We start from the raw sequence: 18,382 nt of genomic DNA on the forward strand, positions 1-18,382 counted from the left end.
CAAATGGGGCACAACCCTCTGAGGCAAACACATTGTAAAGCCTCCACAAAACTGCTTGAAGTCTATGGCATCTTGAAAAAAGGCATAGTATTGTTTGGTTTGCCCCTCCCACAATTCTAATATTAATGTATTATATCTGTGATTACAGCAAACCACTGAGACTTCACAGAAATAGATGAAATGTTAGGCAACAGAAAAGAAGAGAAAGAAAGGAGGCTGGAGGATAAATGAAGGGATGGATTAGAAACTACATAAAACAACCTCTCCTTGGGTTACCTTGTTTATAATACTATAATAGTTATCTTCCACTTTAACCTCAGCTTTCCCCCTTTTTTTTTTCTCTTAACTGTTACAGTTTGAATGGCATGCTGGGAAAAGAAAGGGCAATGTAGAAGCGGTAGGTAGAATGTTTTTATTTCTGGTTTATATTATAATTTGCAAGTTTTCATAACAGAGCTGATGTCTGCTGAGGAACTTACATGCTGAGGCTGCTGTGCTACAAGAAAGGTTGGAGTGCTTGCTTCAGCCACATCCAGAGACCTCAATGAAAGTGGTCAGGGAGCTGGAGCATCTCTCCTGTGAAGAAAGGCTGAAAGAGTTGGGGTTGTTCAGCCTGGAGAATGCTCCAGAGAGACCTTTTAGCAGCCTTTCGATATATAAAGAGGGATTATAAGAAAGACAGAGATGTTTTACCAAGGCCTGTAGTGACAGGAAAAGGGACCATGGCTTTAATCTGAAAGAGGGTAGATTTTTAGATATAAGGAGGAATTTCTTCACCATGAGGGTGGTGAGGCACTGGAACAGGCTGCCCAGAGTAGCTGTGGATGCCCCATCCCTGGACACGTTCAAGGTCAGCTTGGACGGGGCTTTGATCATCCTGGTCTGGTGTAAAATGTCCTTGCCTGTGGCAGAGCTGTTGGACTGGATGATCTTTAAAGGTCCGTTCCAACCCAAACCATTCTCTGATTCTGTGCATTGAGGCCTAGATCAACTCCTGGTAATTCAAGCAGCTCAGGTAAGTGACTCAAGGAAGGGCCTTTCATCTCCAGGAGATGCAGCCCACCTTTCCTCCTATTGATTACAGGGAGATCTTAGAGTGACTGACTCAAGTCCTTTCTTGTGGAGGTGTCTGAGATTCTTAGAATTAATCCGTATTTAGAGAACTGGATTGTCAGGAAAAATCCTGCTTTTGTGGATCATAGGGGTAAAAGCTGTCATAGGAGAAAATTGTTTCCCGATGCTAGAAACAGTGTGGGTGCAGGTCTGCTTGACCCTTCTCCTGCATATGACACCATCAGGGTTTCTCTTTCAGTAGGCACGGGTGGACTAGTGCAATGGCCCTGTTCAGAGAGTGCCCGAGAGAGAGGGCAAGTGCCTGTGGGTTGCGTGGGCGCATGTTTGCATGTGTGTGTTTGCCTGCATGGGTAAGGACGTGGGATGTGTTGGTGCATTTGCCTTTGAAGCCTGCATAGCAAGAGTGGTCATCTTGTAAGCCTACCAGCTGCATATCAAAATCTTTATGAGCCTCGATGCCATAATATCTGTATTATTCATTCTGTAGAAGCAGGGGGAGGCAGAAAGAAAGAGGTCTTCAGGTTTGTGAGCCAGTGGCTGTAGCGAGTTTGTGCTGCTTTCTGTTGCAGGGTGAGACCAAGTTGGGGACACAACTCAGCCCAAGCTGACCAGGCAATTTTGTGTGTCCCCCCGTTCCTGCTGCCTTGGTTCATCTTGCAGCTGGGGAGTCAGGCTGGCTTGTAGGGGCTACAGCTGGGTAGACAAGGACGTGCACAGCAGCCACCCCTGATGCCTGATTTAGTTCTGCAAGAGAGACAGGAACTTGAATGATGAAATGAGGAAGAGGTGAGGCTTGAATTTCTCTACACCTGCTTTGTGGGGGCTTTGAAACTTTCCAGAATACCCTGATTTTGTAGGTCTTTTCATGCAACACTCATAAATTCTGTGTCTAGTTCATTAGCAGTGAATTCCTGTGTCTTCCAGGAGCAGGTGTGTGCTCGTATGAGAGTGACTTAGGCTTCAGTGCGAATATTTCCCCAGACATTACGAAATGAGAAATACTGGCCTGTCCAGACACTGCTTTCCCTCGAGGGACTTTTGTAGACCTTGCTACTTTTCCACATCACTGTTAAGATAAATCTCTTTACTTTTTTATATTAATCTTGTTGGTCTTGTTTCGTCACAAATTGAAACCCAACGGTGGGAATTGTCAGTCTAGCAACAAGTCAGGAGATAATTTATATTCTCTGAATAGCCAAGTTCACTAGTTTGAAATTCCCCAGACAAATAGTCTCCCTTCTAATCCCGCCCCGTGCAAATACTTTAGAACATAAAATTTAAGCTACGCTGGTCTGTAAGAAGAAAAATGCACAAGTGGCATGGGAATATTAGTTTCTATTTTATCCTACATAGCTGCAAGTTAATGTATTTATTATTGTAATTATGCTAAGCATCATGAAGCATGCACATTTTCAGAATAATCTGAATGAATACATTGCATTTTAGAGTGCATTAAAATTGGCAGCTTAAAAGGTATTACCTAACTTTTAATTATGGCTTGAGCTAATGTTCTTCACTATAACTGTGTAAGCAGTCTCTCGCCTTATGGAGGTTTTAAAGGCTTGATTTTGCATGCAGTATTCTCTGTTTGGTTCTTTACCTAAGATTTTTTTTCCGCAGACATTTAAGTGAATCAGATCTGTGACATGTTATGTCCTGGATAGATGTTAAGTACAGCATAAATGCCTGTATGCTTCATACTGTTATTGCACCTTCTCCAGATCAGACAGCCTTCACTTCCTCATTTATTTAACCCAGTAGCGGCTTTTGTGGAAGGGTAATACTGAACAAGCAGGTGAAGGGCATAGTTTTAAAAAACGCAGCTTGTCACCTCAGAAGATGACCACTCTTGCTATGCAGTCTTAAAAGGCAAAGACACCGCCTTATTCCACATCCTTGGTTTTGAGGGTACTGGTGGATGAAAAGCTGGACATGGCCAAGCAATGTGCGCTTGCAGCCCAGAAAGCTAACGGTATCCTGGCTGCCTCAAAAACAGCTCAAGGGAGGTGATTCCTCCCCTTCTGCTCTGGTGAGACCCTACCTGGACTCCTGTGTCCAGCTCTGGACCCCCCAGCATAAGAGGGACATGGTGCTGTTGGAGGGACACAAAGATGATCAGAGGGCTGGAACACCTCTCCTATGAGGACAGCCTGAGAGAGTTGGGATTGTTCAGCCTGGAGAAGAGAAGGCTTCAGGGAGACCTTATTGCGGCCTTTCAATATATAATGTGGTCTTATAAAAAAGATGAGGTTTTCATCAGGTTCTGTAGTGACAGGACAAGGGATGATGCTTTTAAGGTGAAAGAGGTTTGGACATAAGGAGGAAATTCTTCTCCATGAGGATGGTGAGGCACTGGAACAGGCTGCTCAGAGAAGCTGTGGGTGCCCCATCCCTGGAGATATTCAGGGCCAGGCTGGATGGGGCTCTGAGCAACCTGGTCTAGTGGAAAGTGCCCCTGCCCATGGCAGGGCGGGTGGAACTAGATGATGTCTAAAGGTCCTTCCCGACCCCAGCCATTCTGTGGTTCTGTGAAGACAGCATAACCATTCAGTGAATGTCTGACTTGGTAAATACTTGGAACCTGGATGTAGATTATGACCTCTTGAAAAGCTGGCTGAAATGAGACAAACATACACAAGAAGGAAATAAGAGGAACATAGAAGAGTTTGCCTTTCAAAGCAATGTTCTTTAGGTATATTAAGTGAGTTAACAATGAAGATGCTAATAGGAGAAAAAAGGAAAGATTATGACAAATATTTGGGATGAAAAAGTGCAAACATATGACCTCTCTGCAGGGATGAAGTTGTGTCAGGAAGGTTTAGAGACAAGACAGTTCTGTTCCTTTTTCCTGGTGCAATGGAGGTATATTCAGTGTGTCTACATTAGATGAGATTATTGGGATAACGTGCACATAGAGCTCTTTGTGCTGTGTGCTCCACGCCCATAAGTAGCTGGCTGTCTAGTAACAAGGTGGTTTGTGTACCAAACAAGTTACAGCCAGAGCCTGGCGTTCAGTGTTGGTTTTTTTGTTTTGTTTTGTTTTTTGAAGTCCCTCTGGCTATGTAATACTCACCTTTTCTAAGCAAGGCCACATCCCTCCCTCACTGTCTCTGCATGTGTGTGTTGGTACTTTTTAAAAGTTGCTTCCAAGCTGAAGTTCAGTTTTCAACTAATGTTTTGAGAGTATTTCTTGAGTTCAGAGCAAATTGGTTGGTGGGTGACTTTGCTTGCTTTCCTGCATGCTGCAGGAGAGCTTACTAATTGTGTTTACTTGAGCATATCTGGAGTATTTTGTTGCTTCTTGCCTTTCTCTGCATTGAGCTGTAACCGGGAATGCGGGTACGAATTACCCATGCAGAAAGCACGTACCGACTCAGAGCTGTGACTCATTGTGCTGAGGGAAGATGTACAGTCACAGCCCTCTGACCCAAACAAGTCTTAGCCTTTCTACCTGTCAGTTTAAAAGCTTAGCTTCCTTGTTTTGTAATTAAAAAAAAAATAATAATATTTTTTTGTTAGGCCTGTAGATGACACATGAGTTGCAGCTACACTGATCTATAAAATACAACACACTAGAAATCAGGCAGAAGAGTTAACCTCAGAAAGAAGTAACAAGCCCCATGCTTTGATTTGGTAGACTATCTTGAAGGTGTGGAGTTTGTTTTGGTGTCCCATTTAAGAGAACAAGTCTACCATGGCCTACATTAATTCTTACATGAACATACGCTGAGCTGCAGTAAAGAACCCAAATAAGCCAAAAATGAAGTTGAATGCAAATGCACTCATGCTAAAAAAAAGGGCAACCAAAACAGTCGGTTACATTAGAAAAGACTAGCAGTGAAAAAAAGAACTTCAAAGTTGTCAGTCTTGGAGCGGGAAGGTGTTATGAAGTCTGACTGACATCTCTGATTTCTCTGTCTGCAACTTCCTTATCAATCTGCTGACTGTAGGTAGGGTTTGGTACTTTGCACCTCTTCTTATATTACCTTTCATTCCTGTTTCTACAGGCTTTTCTGAATCGAGTATTTATACTTGTGAAATGTTGGGAGGTGGTATCACTCACTCTTGGGTTGGTCTTTTTTTTTTAATCTGTATGAAAACTTGGTGCAAACATCAGCCTTGTGATTTTGACAAAGTAGGAGATTTGTCTTAATTTTTGTGAGAGATTTGCTGGTGGAGATGTGTCTCTCCTGTACCAACCTCATAACTAATTCCCTGGCTGTGTTAGTAATAGTATTGGAGTCTCCAAGCCCTTAAAAACAAATCACAGTACTACTTGTCTGAGTTTACTCATCAAGCTATTTCAGAAGGGGCTTATAAGAAGTAATCTCGATGGTCATGGCTGAGCAGGTGACCAAACAGACCCTTGGTGATGTACAAGGAAAGGTGTGTGTTGGCCACCATATGGATGCTGTGCAGTGTCAAGTCACCTCTTGCCTGGTGTAAAAAAAAAAATCATTGATGAATTCCTGTGGTATAACCATTTAAAATGTGTGACCGAATACTTAATTTCTCATATTCATGGGTGAAGATAAACAAGGATCTTTGTGACAAATAGATTAAAAAGCCTCAGGCACAGTTTGCAAAAATATGTTTTAACTGATAAGCTTTGTAAGTAAGAAAGACCGAAAATCTGATATTTCTATCTGTGTTTCAACCATGTGTCATTGTTAACCTCAATGCTAACTTAAATATAAATGTAAGTGCTTTTCTAAGTCCAGAGCTAGAATACCTCAAAGACTAAATGCTTGTTTAATGCTGTGTTAAGAAAGTAATTTATCTGGAAGTGTTAGCTGCAGTGCTTTGTGATATGGGCTGTCCTGTTTCTTGACACAAACCCTTTTAGCCCTTTGTTTTTTGCTTTCCTCTGATTGGGTCTGTAATTCTGTCTGAAGGGTTAAAAAGTTACTTAAGTAAAGATTTGGTTTAAAGCAGCATTCAAATAAAACTCTTCCTTGTGTGTTTTGTTGGTGCTCTCTTAGTTAGCTCCCTTCTATGAGTGTAGTGGTGTGAATATTACCTTACATTCTCAGCTTTAGCAAAATGACCACTTGTTTAAAGAAGGCGGCTACCTGAACAACCCTGGGTGAGTTGTAAGAATATACATATTTATTAGAACACTGTTTAATTCCAAGGTGAATGATGTGCGTGTAGGAAAGCTAAGGTACCGATCGTGCAAGAACGCATAAAATACCTTGTGTGGTCCTCTGAAGCATCACCATCACAGCTGATGTTCACAGGGATGGCCTGCATCTTGCATTAAGAGAGAAATTGCTGCTACTTTTTTTTTTTTCAGCGTTGTAAGGACTTTTTTTTTTTCATTGTTGTACAGTTTAACTCACTGCTGTCTAGAACACAGACCCTAGTCTAGGAAACAGGATTAGCAGCACACCCTCCAGAAAGGGAAGGTGGAAGAGCTGAGCCCAGGGCAACACCATGTCCTGGCCAGGCAGAGGGAAGCTGGCCGCACTGAGGGAGTGTGATAGCAGCAGGGTCTGAAGGGAGGTGAGGAATTAGTGTTATTAGGAGATCTTGAACCCAGAATGAACTGTTCGGGGTTTCTGAGACCTGCTAAAGTAAGAAGCAAGAGCTTCCAGGCCATGGTTGTCATCAGAGGTAGGAGAAGTCTCTTTGCTGCTGCGTCTCCGGGTTTGTTCTTGGGCGCATCTCAGGGCCACTGTTCTTGTCGTAGCCTGCCTGTGTACTCCAGTTGGTAAAATGAAATCCCACGCCGTCCTGTAGATGTCGGGTAAGAAGGAAAAACAGCTCCTCTGCTGCAAACATTTTTAGGTAATACATTCTAGAATAAAAGTTTTTCCTCTTGATAGTAAGGGTTAAACGTTGAGGGCAACAGGTATAGGCAGACTTAGGTATGTGATATGTTCAACTGTTTTGCAAGGTGCTATAAACGTTGGCTCCATGTAACCTGATACCAGGGTAGGACAGGCTAACTAAATGAAAGAAAATAGACAGCAATGTAAAAGAACTGGAAATTCAAGTCTAGCTGACTAATACCAGCTTGCTCCAGAGGCTTTTGAGTGTTCGTGTTGCTGACAGCTGACAGCAAATGAGAGGCGAACAACAGAAAACATTGCCTAATCTGCTCTATGTTCATACAGATTCTTTAAAGACACTGCAAAGGTAAGACCCTTTATGTTTTTCAACCTGTCAGAGTTGCTGACTTCAGCCTTCAACATAAGTATTCTTGACAGAAGTATCACACTGAGGCTTGATGTCTGTTTGTGTTTCGGAAAGGGGAAGCTTCAGTATGTTCTGTGTGGATTAGTTTGTACTCCTTTCTAGTCAGTGCACATCAATTAAATCAGATTCAGATTTCTGAAACTGCTTCTATACTCAAACAGAAATGCAAATCACACAGTATTTCTATGGCTACAACAGAGAGTCATTTTGAACTTAATGAAATATTTCGTTCATTGTGCTTTGACACTCCAGTTGGAAAACTTGAAAAATAAATTAATTGCAAATGGGAAGCCACAGAATGCTAAAAATCTGTGTTGCAGAAGTTGTAACGGGGATTTTTACTGAGTTTGGTCCTGTAGCATCTCCTGCAGAATGCTGAAAGTCCTGTGGGAGTTTAACTCTCTGATCTAGAATTACTGATGCTTGGCTGGAAAAGGTCACCTGGAATAAGAAACATTTGACTTAAACCTGATCTCCGCTGGCCTTTTTTACAGTATATATTTAGTGTGCATTTATATTCCAGTTTAAAAAAGAAAAAATAGTCTGCGTCTTTGGCCAGCAGATTTTTCTTTGGTAAACTTCAATTTTTTCCTGCAGGTGATTTAGAAATTGTGATTGAGTTACTAATTTGTGGGCAAAGTAATTTTTAGAGAGCAGTTGACAGTTTTATATCAGTATTGAGTACAGACTGTCAACTGGTAATTTGTGAAGTTTGGCACTTAGCCAAAGCAATTACATTTAGTTTCCCCTGATCTTTCTTCCTCCTCCTGCCACCTCTTCATTCTCTTGTGTGCATGCATTAATCAGAAGAGCAAAATCTCTTGAGGTCAGGCAGTTCTTCTCCCCTCCACCCTGTTTTACAGGTTTCCTCGTATCCTGTTTTAGCGGCTCAGCCCTTCAGCTTTCCCTGTACTGAGACCCTTTCCCTTTGAAATCAGTAAGATTTGTCTTATCCGCAGTTCTCTTTTATAGTTGCTTATAGGATCGTGGTCTTAATCCTCCTTAAAAGGTGCTATTAAATGCCAGAAACTGCTTGATGGTGCCTTTTAAAACATTTATTCTGTGTCATTTGGTTTACAGAAATTTCTGAACCGGATTTGGGATTTTATCAGTTTACAGTTTTCTCTTTATCTTTTTTAACCAGCTTTTTGAGATTTTGTGCAATATAAAAAATAGTAAGACGTCCTTGATACTAATGTTATTTATTAATGCTGGTAATTTGGTTATCTTATGACAACACATAAAACCAACTCTGTCTCTGCAAATTTACTGTTGGATAATACAGTGTATACTGAGTGTTGTAGGACAGGAAGTAACGAGAGAGTTTTTGTTTTCCTTTCTCTCAATAATTAGTATTACTTGTGTCTTGATAAGCTGGACTATGTTGGACACTTGCAGTGTCATATCGAACTTGTAGTCCATCTATTACGTTTTTGGAGTGTTTAATATATTATTATTTTTCTAGTGGAGAATATGTGAGTCCAGAAGTGAGCAGTTACAAAGGAAAAAATAACAGCAAAATCCTGCCTGTAGAGATGTGTGGTTGCAAGCTGCATTACTGGAGGTTTGTCTTGTGTTATGACAGTTCTTTTCCATTCTGTTTAAAAATAAATCCTTATGTAATGAGGCTGATTTGTGATGTCTAATTACATTGAGCTGTTTTAAAAACATAATTTTGCTAGGCTTTTGACTTCTGTCATGTCTGTAGCGAAGAGTTTGAAAGTACATCTAGGCTGATGCATTTTTAATTGCTTTCCTTTCATCCCTTCAAAACTAGTTGCTTCTCGACTTAATTGGATATCTCCTTGTTCTCATTTTATCAGCTGGGAAATACAAGCACCTGATTTTTCCCTTCTCTTTACCAATTGTAATGAATTAACTACAAAGGCGGAATCAAAGGACAGACCAAGTTAGTGATTCCCGAGAGTTTTGGAGCAGCAAACCACACTCCCCAGCTTACGTTTACTGGAGATGAGCATGCACGTGTACCATTATGCAGCAGCAAGAAGAGAAGCAGGTCTTTGCTTTGAATGTTACTGTTTTAAGCTGGTCCTTGGATCCATATTATAGTGCTAAACAAGTGCTTTCAGAAGTGTTTGTAAAAAAAACCTGATGGTTGTTGGGATAAGAGACCTTTGGATAGCCCATGGCAGGGAAGTTCTTAGACTGACAGTCGCACCATCAGTCACCAGGAAACTCTATGTGACTGTGTGCTTCTGGAAATTGCTTTTTAGGTGGTGAAGACCTGGCCTGCACATGTGCTTCTGCTGTTTTTGACAGTAACTGCACGCAGATTTTATCTGTGCAAGGCCGAGATGTTAGTGCTGCTCTGTTCCCCCGGCTGGCAGACTGACTGCTGAGTTCTCCCAGTCTTGGCAGACTGTGCAAGCTCCCTATGCACTGCCTGGGGGACATGGTCCTTTTTAGGGGGGGTCCGGTTAATCTCGTTTGTTCTGCCTTTAGTGGGCGAGGGGGAGATCAAGCTAAATATTCTCCCAGTGGTACTGAGGTGGTGATGAGCAGCAGTGGGAGGAGGTGACTGAACTGGAAACGGAGAAGAAGCACTTCTGCATATCACCTTGTTGTACAGGGATGTGGGAGGTTGTGGGGTTTTTGTTTCTTCAGTAGCCAAAACAGCTACACCAAAAGTAAAAAGTCAGTAAAAGGTCACACATTTCATACATTTATTGTGGTGTATACTTAATGTGTGTGCATCTACACATACACAAAAATGTGGATAAAGTATGTTCATGTATCTGCAACTGGTATGTGTATGTACGCATCCACACAGACATGTAGAGCAGGTGCTATGCAGTGAAGCAACTTTACATGGCTTTTATCTAACTGTGCTTGAAGTAGTGCAGTTTATCCATGAGCTGAGGCTTTAGTAACCCAAATTCAACATGAAAAGTTTCAAAACCGTACGGATAGCCAAGGCTGCTAGGTCACATAACCACTTCTGAAAATTTGCCCACATCTTCTCTTTTCAGTGTCTAATGTGCCAAAAAGTGCAATTTGGGTAGCTGCAAAATGGCATGCGAATCCACTAAGCAGTTTTTGTTGCGGGGGAGGGAGGGACGTGGGAGGCAGGGAGGAAATAATGTCCAGTCTCTGACATGGTTTGGGAGGGAATGGAGGGCTAGTGTTGGGATGTCCCATCTTCCTAATCTCTTCTTATACCATGTATCAAACCTATGGAAATGCAAGATTGAGTTATTTTCCTCTCAGAGGAACAGGGAAACTGGGGAGAGGATTTGGACTCTTGCTTTCCCCTGGAAATGCCCTTGCTTCCTTGCTCTAGGCCAAGTTACAGCTAACTTTTCCTATTGAGTTGGCTCTACTTTCCAAGAGCAAACACTTTGCAGAGAGGTGACTAAAACCCAGCGTGGCCTTTCTCTTGCCTGATCAAATCAGGAGGCTTGCTCTTAGCAGATGTTTAAACACTTTATTTGGAGCTCCAGAGCTTCAGTAGCAGAGCTGGGGAGAGCCTTCCTCACCTCAGTATCTTTTAGCTTGCTGTTTAGAACTGGCTTTTCGGTGGTAGTCTGATCTTTTATTGCCACAGCATAAGTGAGTTATTTACAGTGCTCAGCGTCCACACACCTACACTGATTTGGGGCCACCTTTTCACATTGAGCGTGCTGGCAGGAGATGATCCAGAGGGAAAAAATCCTCAACCGCACTGTAATTTTATTCAGATTTCCCAGCAGCGCTCTGCTGAGTTGCTGCGTTTGTGTATAACAGCTGTGTTATAAAAATGTGCAAAATAAAAGGGACTTAAAAAGTGTCAGGAACATGGGAAGTAGGAAAAGGAAGGTTTTCAGGGATGAGGGAGTCTGTAAACAGTACTGGATCTGTTACTGTTAGTAGTCTGGAAAGGAATCTTGCCTCATATTAAATATTCAGGCTAAAAGGCAGTTGTGAGAAAAAAAGAATTAAAAGATGAAAAATTCTTTTGGTGATGGCAAAGAAGAGCTTTTTGCTTGCATTTGTGTTTTCTGTTTTCATTGGAGTAAACGTGCTTTTATGTGAGATTTAGGGAAGAGGGGATTCATTTCAACTTCTTACATATTGACTGAATTGTGTGCCAATTCCTTTTTTTTTTTTTTTTAATTTTTATTTTATGCTTGTTTATATTTAACAGATGAACCCTCTTACTCTCTGTCCTCCTTGTAGTATATGTACTGAGATCCTGTGGTGACATAGGCTGATTTCCAGCCTGGCTGCAAAACAGGGATTTATTGACACTGATGATTTCTTTGTCCTTAATGAAAGCTCAGCAAAGGTCACTCTGTTGACTTGTATTATGTCAGCTGCTTTTTGCAGTTTCCCCTAAGCAGCGTGGATGCTTTCAGAAAATTTCAGACCGTTCCTTGCGATGTTTCTTTCCTTCCTCGGTGATACCCGCGTACCACGTTGCTTTCCTATCTCCTTTAATTTGTGTGAGCAGTTGAAATACTGAACCTTCAGAAACTTCTTGTGCCAAGTAACATATTAACTTGTTCTTGTTCCTTGTCATTTTGCTGACTACAGATGCCCTGGGTCTATGAATGTGGTTCAAAGCTCCTGTTCCGTGCACTTTCTTAATATTACTGAATAGGAAACATCAATCCATGAAGAATACAGTAGACTGTATTGTTAGCATTTATGCTTAGTGTGGACCATACGTAAAGATCATAGTGGGTTGGGGATTTCTGCATTATGGGAACTGTGATATCATTCAGCTTTTCCTCTCTTTTGAAGAAAACCAGACTCTACAATGTATTATTTGTACAGTATCTTTAAAAGATGCAGCTCTGAGGAGGGTGGACTGGCTCTGGCTTGATCCATCCTTAGCCTGCACTGGTAAAGGAGTTACAAACTTGAGTACAATGGTGTGGTTACTATCCACATGTTTGTGTGACCTCAGCTGGGATGGTTTTCAGTCCTTCCGTCCAGAATTCCCAGGTGATGTCTTTATTTGTCCCTTTCTTCTCATTCACTCCTCTCTCCCTCCTGTATCCAAGGTGGTGTTGAGCTTTGGTGGTTCAGCTTTGCATTTCTGTTGAGTCACAACTTGGACACTTCTAAGCTAGAGCTAATGCTGCATACTGGCTTAGAACATCCATGGGAAATTGCAGTTGCAAGTCACTTGTGCCCATGCTAAATGACTTGAGCTGTTTCAGCAGTAACTCAGGATTCAGATCTGCATCTGAATCTTAAAGCAGCTAAGCTGGTTCTTACTTTTAAATGTACGGATGATCTTACTAGTTTCACAAAAAAGGCAGCGCAGGATGATTACAGTCATCTTTAGTAACCCTCAGTGGGACTGGATCCGGTACCTTGCTGGAGGCACCTTTCAGCTCATCTGGGGTGCTCTCAGTACCAAGACTTGAGCTTCCCAAGTTTATAGCTGAGCTTCTTCAGCAAATCTTTGGGTTTGTGCCTGGCACTTTGATGCCTCCTACACAGTGCTCAAATTAAGAAATTTTTTACAATGAGGATGGCAAAACACTGGAACAAGTTGTCCAGAGAGGTGGCAGATGCCCCATCTCTGGTAACATTCCAGGCCAGGCTGGATGGAGCTCTGAGCAACCTGATCTAGTTGAAGATGTCTCTGCTCATTGCAGGGGGGTTGGACTCGATGACCTTTGAACATACCTTCCAACCCAAGCTATGATTCTATGATAATGCTAAGGCAGTATGGGCTGTGGTGGCTCATGTTGTCAGGAGTTGGCGGAGAAGTTGTGGATCTCTTCCAAGTTGGAGCCCAGTTCCACTGTTGCAACTCCACGGTTGGGACCAAAAACGGAGATATTTCTCATGAGCTTCCTTGAACATGCTAAATAGGGCTGGGATTAAGTGCAGGTTATATATGGTAAGAGTGGTGGGGAAAAAAGTTGTGATGTCTGGCTGGAAAGAGTCCTACAGTGTATCTTCTGAGATACCAGAGTGGCAGTGTACTAAGGGTTAAATTAGCTGAGTGTGCTTTTTGACAGACTGAGGAGGTTGTTCCTAGATGGTGAAATCAGCAGAGGAGGGGAATTTCCAGAGGGACTGAAATAATTTCTTTTTATGTTCATTTTCAAGGATTAAGCAAAATTAAGGCATTTATTTATATTGGTGTGTCTTAATGTTTCTTTTTATAATATGTTTCTACAACAATTAGTGAAAATGAAAGTAAAACCTTACTTATTCTGTCGTTCTGAAAATTTGATGTAGATTTTATTGTAATATGTATTGGGTTCCCTTTCTCCTAGGACTCATTATATCTAGTCAAGCTTATTGTGCATGCGAATACAATTTACGCTTTTTACACTGTTTGCAAATAACTGATTTTCTACTTGCAGATGTACATAAAATCAGGCAGGGGGATAAGTGGCATTATATAGCAAAAACAATAGTCATGTTTGTGTTAGCCTATAGGCAGCAGGATCTGTGATACTTGGAATAATGAAAGCACAGTTTATGATAAATGTGGAGGAATATATAGCTGGTTTAGAATTGTGGTGGCTTCTGTGAAAGGCTACTTTTGTTTTCTGTATGCCAGAGAAAGTGATATGGGTTAAAGGAAAGTACTTTTGCATCATTTTTCCATGCTGTTATTGCCCAATAGATCATTTGCTATTACTGTGTACTGCTAAAGAAGTAATGAAAAGTTTCCTGTAAATAATAATAATTTGAGTGCCTAAGCTTTGTAAGGTTAGATATAAAAGCTCACTAAAGCCTGTTTGTTCACTTGGGTCATAATGTTGTGGTTAGAAGTTTCTTTTCTTTTAAGAAGAAGGTATCATTTAGCTAGATTTATAGATTATTTATAGATTCCTCTGTGGCTTTGGGGAGGGGGCATAAGGGTGAAGGACAGCCTACTATATAGCTGTACATCACTGCATCACCATAGTGCAACATTCATAAAACAGCTTTTGAATGTCTGTTCCTGCAATGGTATCAGATAATTAGGAAACTCATGTTACCATAAAGTGTGACTTCTCTAAGGAGTGTTTGTGTGACGCTGCTGCAGTCCCTTGAATGATATTAAATCATGATGAAGAGTTTTGTATTGAGTTGTTTGTTTTTAAATAAAAAGTAAGAAAATATCTTTATAGCTTTTAGTAAGTTTGCTGCCACAGCTTTTGGATCTTATGCATTTATTGTGTTTTTTGGTATTGTAATACCTACTGTAAAATATTGTTATTTTACAGAATAATGAGTGACCTGGCACTAGTGGAAGAATATGCCAGTTCTCAGTGCATACAGGGAACTTTTAAAATCTGTTACGGTAGCTGTACCTCCAGTTTTCCTTCTACTTCATGAGCTCACTAGGTAGCCTGCATCTCCAACACTTCATTTATCCTGATTTTACATTGACGCTGTTAGTTGTTACTGACCTTAGAAGGTTACTGGATCCTAAGAACTAGTACTCTTTGTTCGTACATGTGGCTTCAATCATTGTAATGGAGATAGTTATAAGCCCTTGCTGTATTTCAACTCTGGTTCTCCCTGGACAGTTAGCTTAACCCCGCTTTTGAAATAAGTCTCCATTTGGAAGCTGAGGAGCTTCTGATATTTGCCCAGTGATCCTTTGGAGTGAAGTTACTCTTCACTGTTTAGAGGGAGTGACTTAAAATACTATTATTTCATCTTAGTGGAGAGTTACAGTTTATTTCCAAGCAGTAACCAAAATAGAAGTTGTACTTAAATAAATTTCCATACCTATCCTCTCTTCTGAAAGAGCTGGTACATCCCTGTTGACATAGATGGACCCACTTCAATCACTTTCTGTAGGCAATATTAAACTATAGATTATATGGCTATGTACTTTGTTTTCAGGCTGGCATACAGGACAGTAGGAGTCTGGGGCAAGTTGGTTTCAGTCCCACTGTACTGGCATATGTGTGTAATTTCTTAGTGGCATTCTTATCTTCTAGAACAGGGGTGTTAAACTCATTTTCGCCAGGGGCCACATCAGCCTTGCAGTTGCCTTCTAAGGGCCGAATGTAATTTTAGGACTGTATAAATGTAACTACTCTAGAAGTTGTGGCCAAGTAATTACATTTAGAGAAGTTACCCAGGATTATATGGTTGCCTGTAATGCTTTCAGACCTGCCGGAGGACAGAGAAAGCCATGTTAACTGTTTAAGTCAGGCTACCAAATAGCAAGGGCTGAGGTTGAACAGTCATGATTCTCAAAGCATATCCTGCTCTGTTCATGCATGTAGCTCTCATTAACGCAAATATTTTCTTGTTAGGGTTGTGGCTACTCTTATGAACCCTTTAACAGCTAATTAAAGCACACTTAGGAATTTGGGGAGCTTCTCCTGTTTGCATAATCTTGTGTTTCCTGATTTCTTAGAAGGGTAGGATCTGGTGACTTAAACGCTTGAATGCTTTGCCATCACTACTTAGGAATTTGGGAATACCACAATCTATATGGGAAAAACAGCTGTTACATTTCGTAGAGTGAGGGAGTATGAGCCTGTGACATGATCCTCCCTAATTAAAATGCTTGGCACTGAGGAGAGGAAGATGCCCTTCATTTATTTTTTTTTTTTTTGAGTTGCAGCCTACTGCAAAAACAAGGCAAAGTGAAACCTCCTGAACTAAGGCAGATGTTAATCCTCACCAGTGGCACTGAAGTCACCCATGGGCTTTTCTAGGGGGCTCAGTCTGGATGGGTACATGTTAGACTTCTGGCTCTTCTGTCACAGCAGCCCTTAATCAAAGGCAGTTTCAAGAATTTTGATCAAAACACTAGGCACCACACATTTCGCTTCCTTAAAAACATATGGATTTAAATTCCTAGGCACCAACATATTCCCTTAGGTTCCTAATTTTAGACACCTGTTTCTGTTATTCTTTTGAGACGGTGGATTTTTTCATTTATGTATTGGTCACCTTAGTTGTATAAAAAGATTACGTTTTGTGCTCGCCTTTTTCCCCAGAAGTGATACAGCGCACCTCTTTGTAAGCTCATGTTAACCATGTTTACCTTTGGTGCAGATGAGTAAATGAAAATGTGGGCACTGTAGGCACGCATCCCTCCAGTGAAGCTGTTTACATTCTGTAGTTTAGGATATATTTTTTTTCTTTGCTATTGTACTGTGCATTTTTTTTTGCCTGTTCTAATTTGCCATGACGTGGTCAGTGCTGTTTCCTTCCGGCTGCTTGTGAGCCTGTGCTAGAGATAAGGATACGTTTACAGTGCATTTTTAACAAGAAGCTGAAGAATTGCTTCATGTAGGAACTCAGGAACTCTCTGCCTTGTACAAAAAATTTATTCACTGGTTTCATCTCTTTGACACTGTGGAAATCAAGATCCAGACCATTTTACTTGCAAAATAACAACTTTGCTGAATTTGAACTGTGTGTGAAGAACAAAGGTGATACACTTGGGATACCCTACAGCTGAGTAGGTCGGTCTGGGTCTTGTATTTTTACTTTGAATATACCTTACAGATGAGAGTTACTAATGAATGTGAAAACTGCATGTATGAATCTAATGAAAATATGGATTTTCTTTTTGTTAACTTTTGTAACTTTTTCTTTGGCTTCAGCTTTTAATATGAAACACTTTGAACAATATGATGTCTTACCTCCTGGGACAGTTTTATTTTAAAGGGAGTTAAAATTCATATGTATTAATCAGTGAAAGTTATACCTCTGAAGATACAGAGGTGTCTGACTTCCTTGGAGTGAGTTAGAACAGTTGTAGTTTGGAGCAAGCTTTAGTGTAGCTAAAGCAATCTTTTCTTAATTATAACTTTTTAATTTTTTCCCTCCACAGTGCTAAGTGCTATTAAGGTGGGAAGAACAACTCAGGAAAGGATTTCCCTTGGTTTGTTTCCCTTCGAGAAGAGAAGAACCTGGGAACACTGATGATCTGAGAAATACGAACACTGATACTTGATTCATTTTGCGATCCTGCTTTTCTGCCCAGCTGGACCTCAATTCTTTCACATTCAAGAACATTTTTCTTCGTATGTGGAGCTGAGACCTGGGAATGCATTATTATGGCAGCAGTTGTACAGCAGAATGAGCTTGTGTTTGAATTTGCCAGCAACGTCATGGAGGACGAGCAGCAGGTATGGGACAATGTAAGAAACCATATTTGTACAAATTGGTGTTAGGAATATTATGAAAACATTAGGAAAAAATGTAGTGTAAAACATGAAAAAACAAACATTGAGGTAATTATTGTTGCAGCAGATCTTTGTGCTGTTTCGAAAGCTTCCTGTTGCTTCCTGTAACTTGCATGGGCAGAACAGAAATTGGTTGAAATGTTATAACTTCTGCAGTATTGCAGAGATATCCTCCTCCAAAAATGTTTTTTCTTGTGTTGCTGATCTGTGCCAGTAGAATACATCCGTGGCACAGAATTCCCCAAATTCTGGTATTTAACAGCACTTTTAACTTTCCTAGTGTGCTAGGATAAAATTCTGAATAAAAGTCACGGTCACACTACTGATGACTAGAAGGAGCAGTAGCTGCCTTCTCACTGCTTTTTACAGATTGGTTCCTAAATTGTGTTACTGTATACTGGCTATACAGAAATAAGCTTCAAAGTAACTTAAATTGGTTTCTTTCACACTGAAGAGAAGATGTCTGTTTCTATCGAAGGAGGCTCTCAATTAGTTGTAGATTATCTAAACCATGTCCTGTGAGTTCTCAGGCTTCAGTGAAGGATTCCTATTTTAAGAACAAGGCAGCTCCTCTATAGGTGGTGGTTAATAGTAGGGGTTTGCATTTATTAACAAGAAATAAGTTGTCTGGGTACTGCAGAGGGGCAGGCTGAGAAGTGCCACAAGAAACTGCTCCTCTCTTTGTGACTGTGAAAAGCATTTATTCTCCTCTTTTTCAAAAATACTTATGGCTTTATAATCTTGTCTGTGGGTTTTCTGTGTGGCCTCATATCTGGCTGGGTCAGCAGCCTGTTTCTGCTGTCAGAGTCATGCGATCATTTCAATGAACTGAGTGTTGTCTGTCTAAAGTGCTAACTCACTTTTGGGTGGAACTAGTAATGTAACTTCCTTCCCTGTATTTTTCCAGAGCTAGTGGTAGCCTGGGGATTTAGATATGGGAATTGCACAAACATGGTTGAAAATGAGCCTTATTTATTACCTCTGTTTGT

The 18,382-nt window shown here is 40.9% G+C and overlaps 1 protein-coding gene across 18 annotated transcripts in view; it reads left to right on the top strand.

Annotated features, from left to right (window-relative positions):
* ELF1 (E74 like ETS transcription factor 1) overlaps nt 1-18,382 on the top strand; it is a 90,423-nt gene that overhangs the window by 33,283 nt on the left and 38,758 nt on the right. For 6 of the 18 annotated variants that reach the window (XM_065054715.1, XM_065054734.1, XM_065054697.1 and 3 more), the window contains exon 2: nt 17,039-17,348. In XM_065054715.1, the coding sequence (XP_064910787.1) occupies nt 17,265-17,348 (84 nt within the window). In that variant the 5' untranslated portion in view covers nt 17,039-17,264. Of the gene's footprint in view, nt 1-354; nt 398-1,643; nt 1,861-5,054; nt 7,216-10,370; nt 16,668-17,038; nt 17,349-18,382 lie in introns of those variants that run through there. The other 12 variants (XM_065054805.1, XM_065054794.1, XM_065054856.1 and 9 more) reach the window with 10 other exon arrangements.

Source organism: Columba livia, chromosome 1 (assembly GCF_036013475.1).
Source record: "Columba livia isolate bColLiv1 breed racing homer chromosome 1, bColLiv1.pat.W.v2, whole genome shotgun sequence".
Classification (NCBI taxonomy): domain Eukaryota; kingdom Metazoa; phylum Chordata; class Aves; order Columbiformes; family Columbidae; genus Columba; species Columba livia.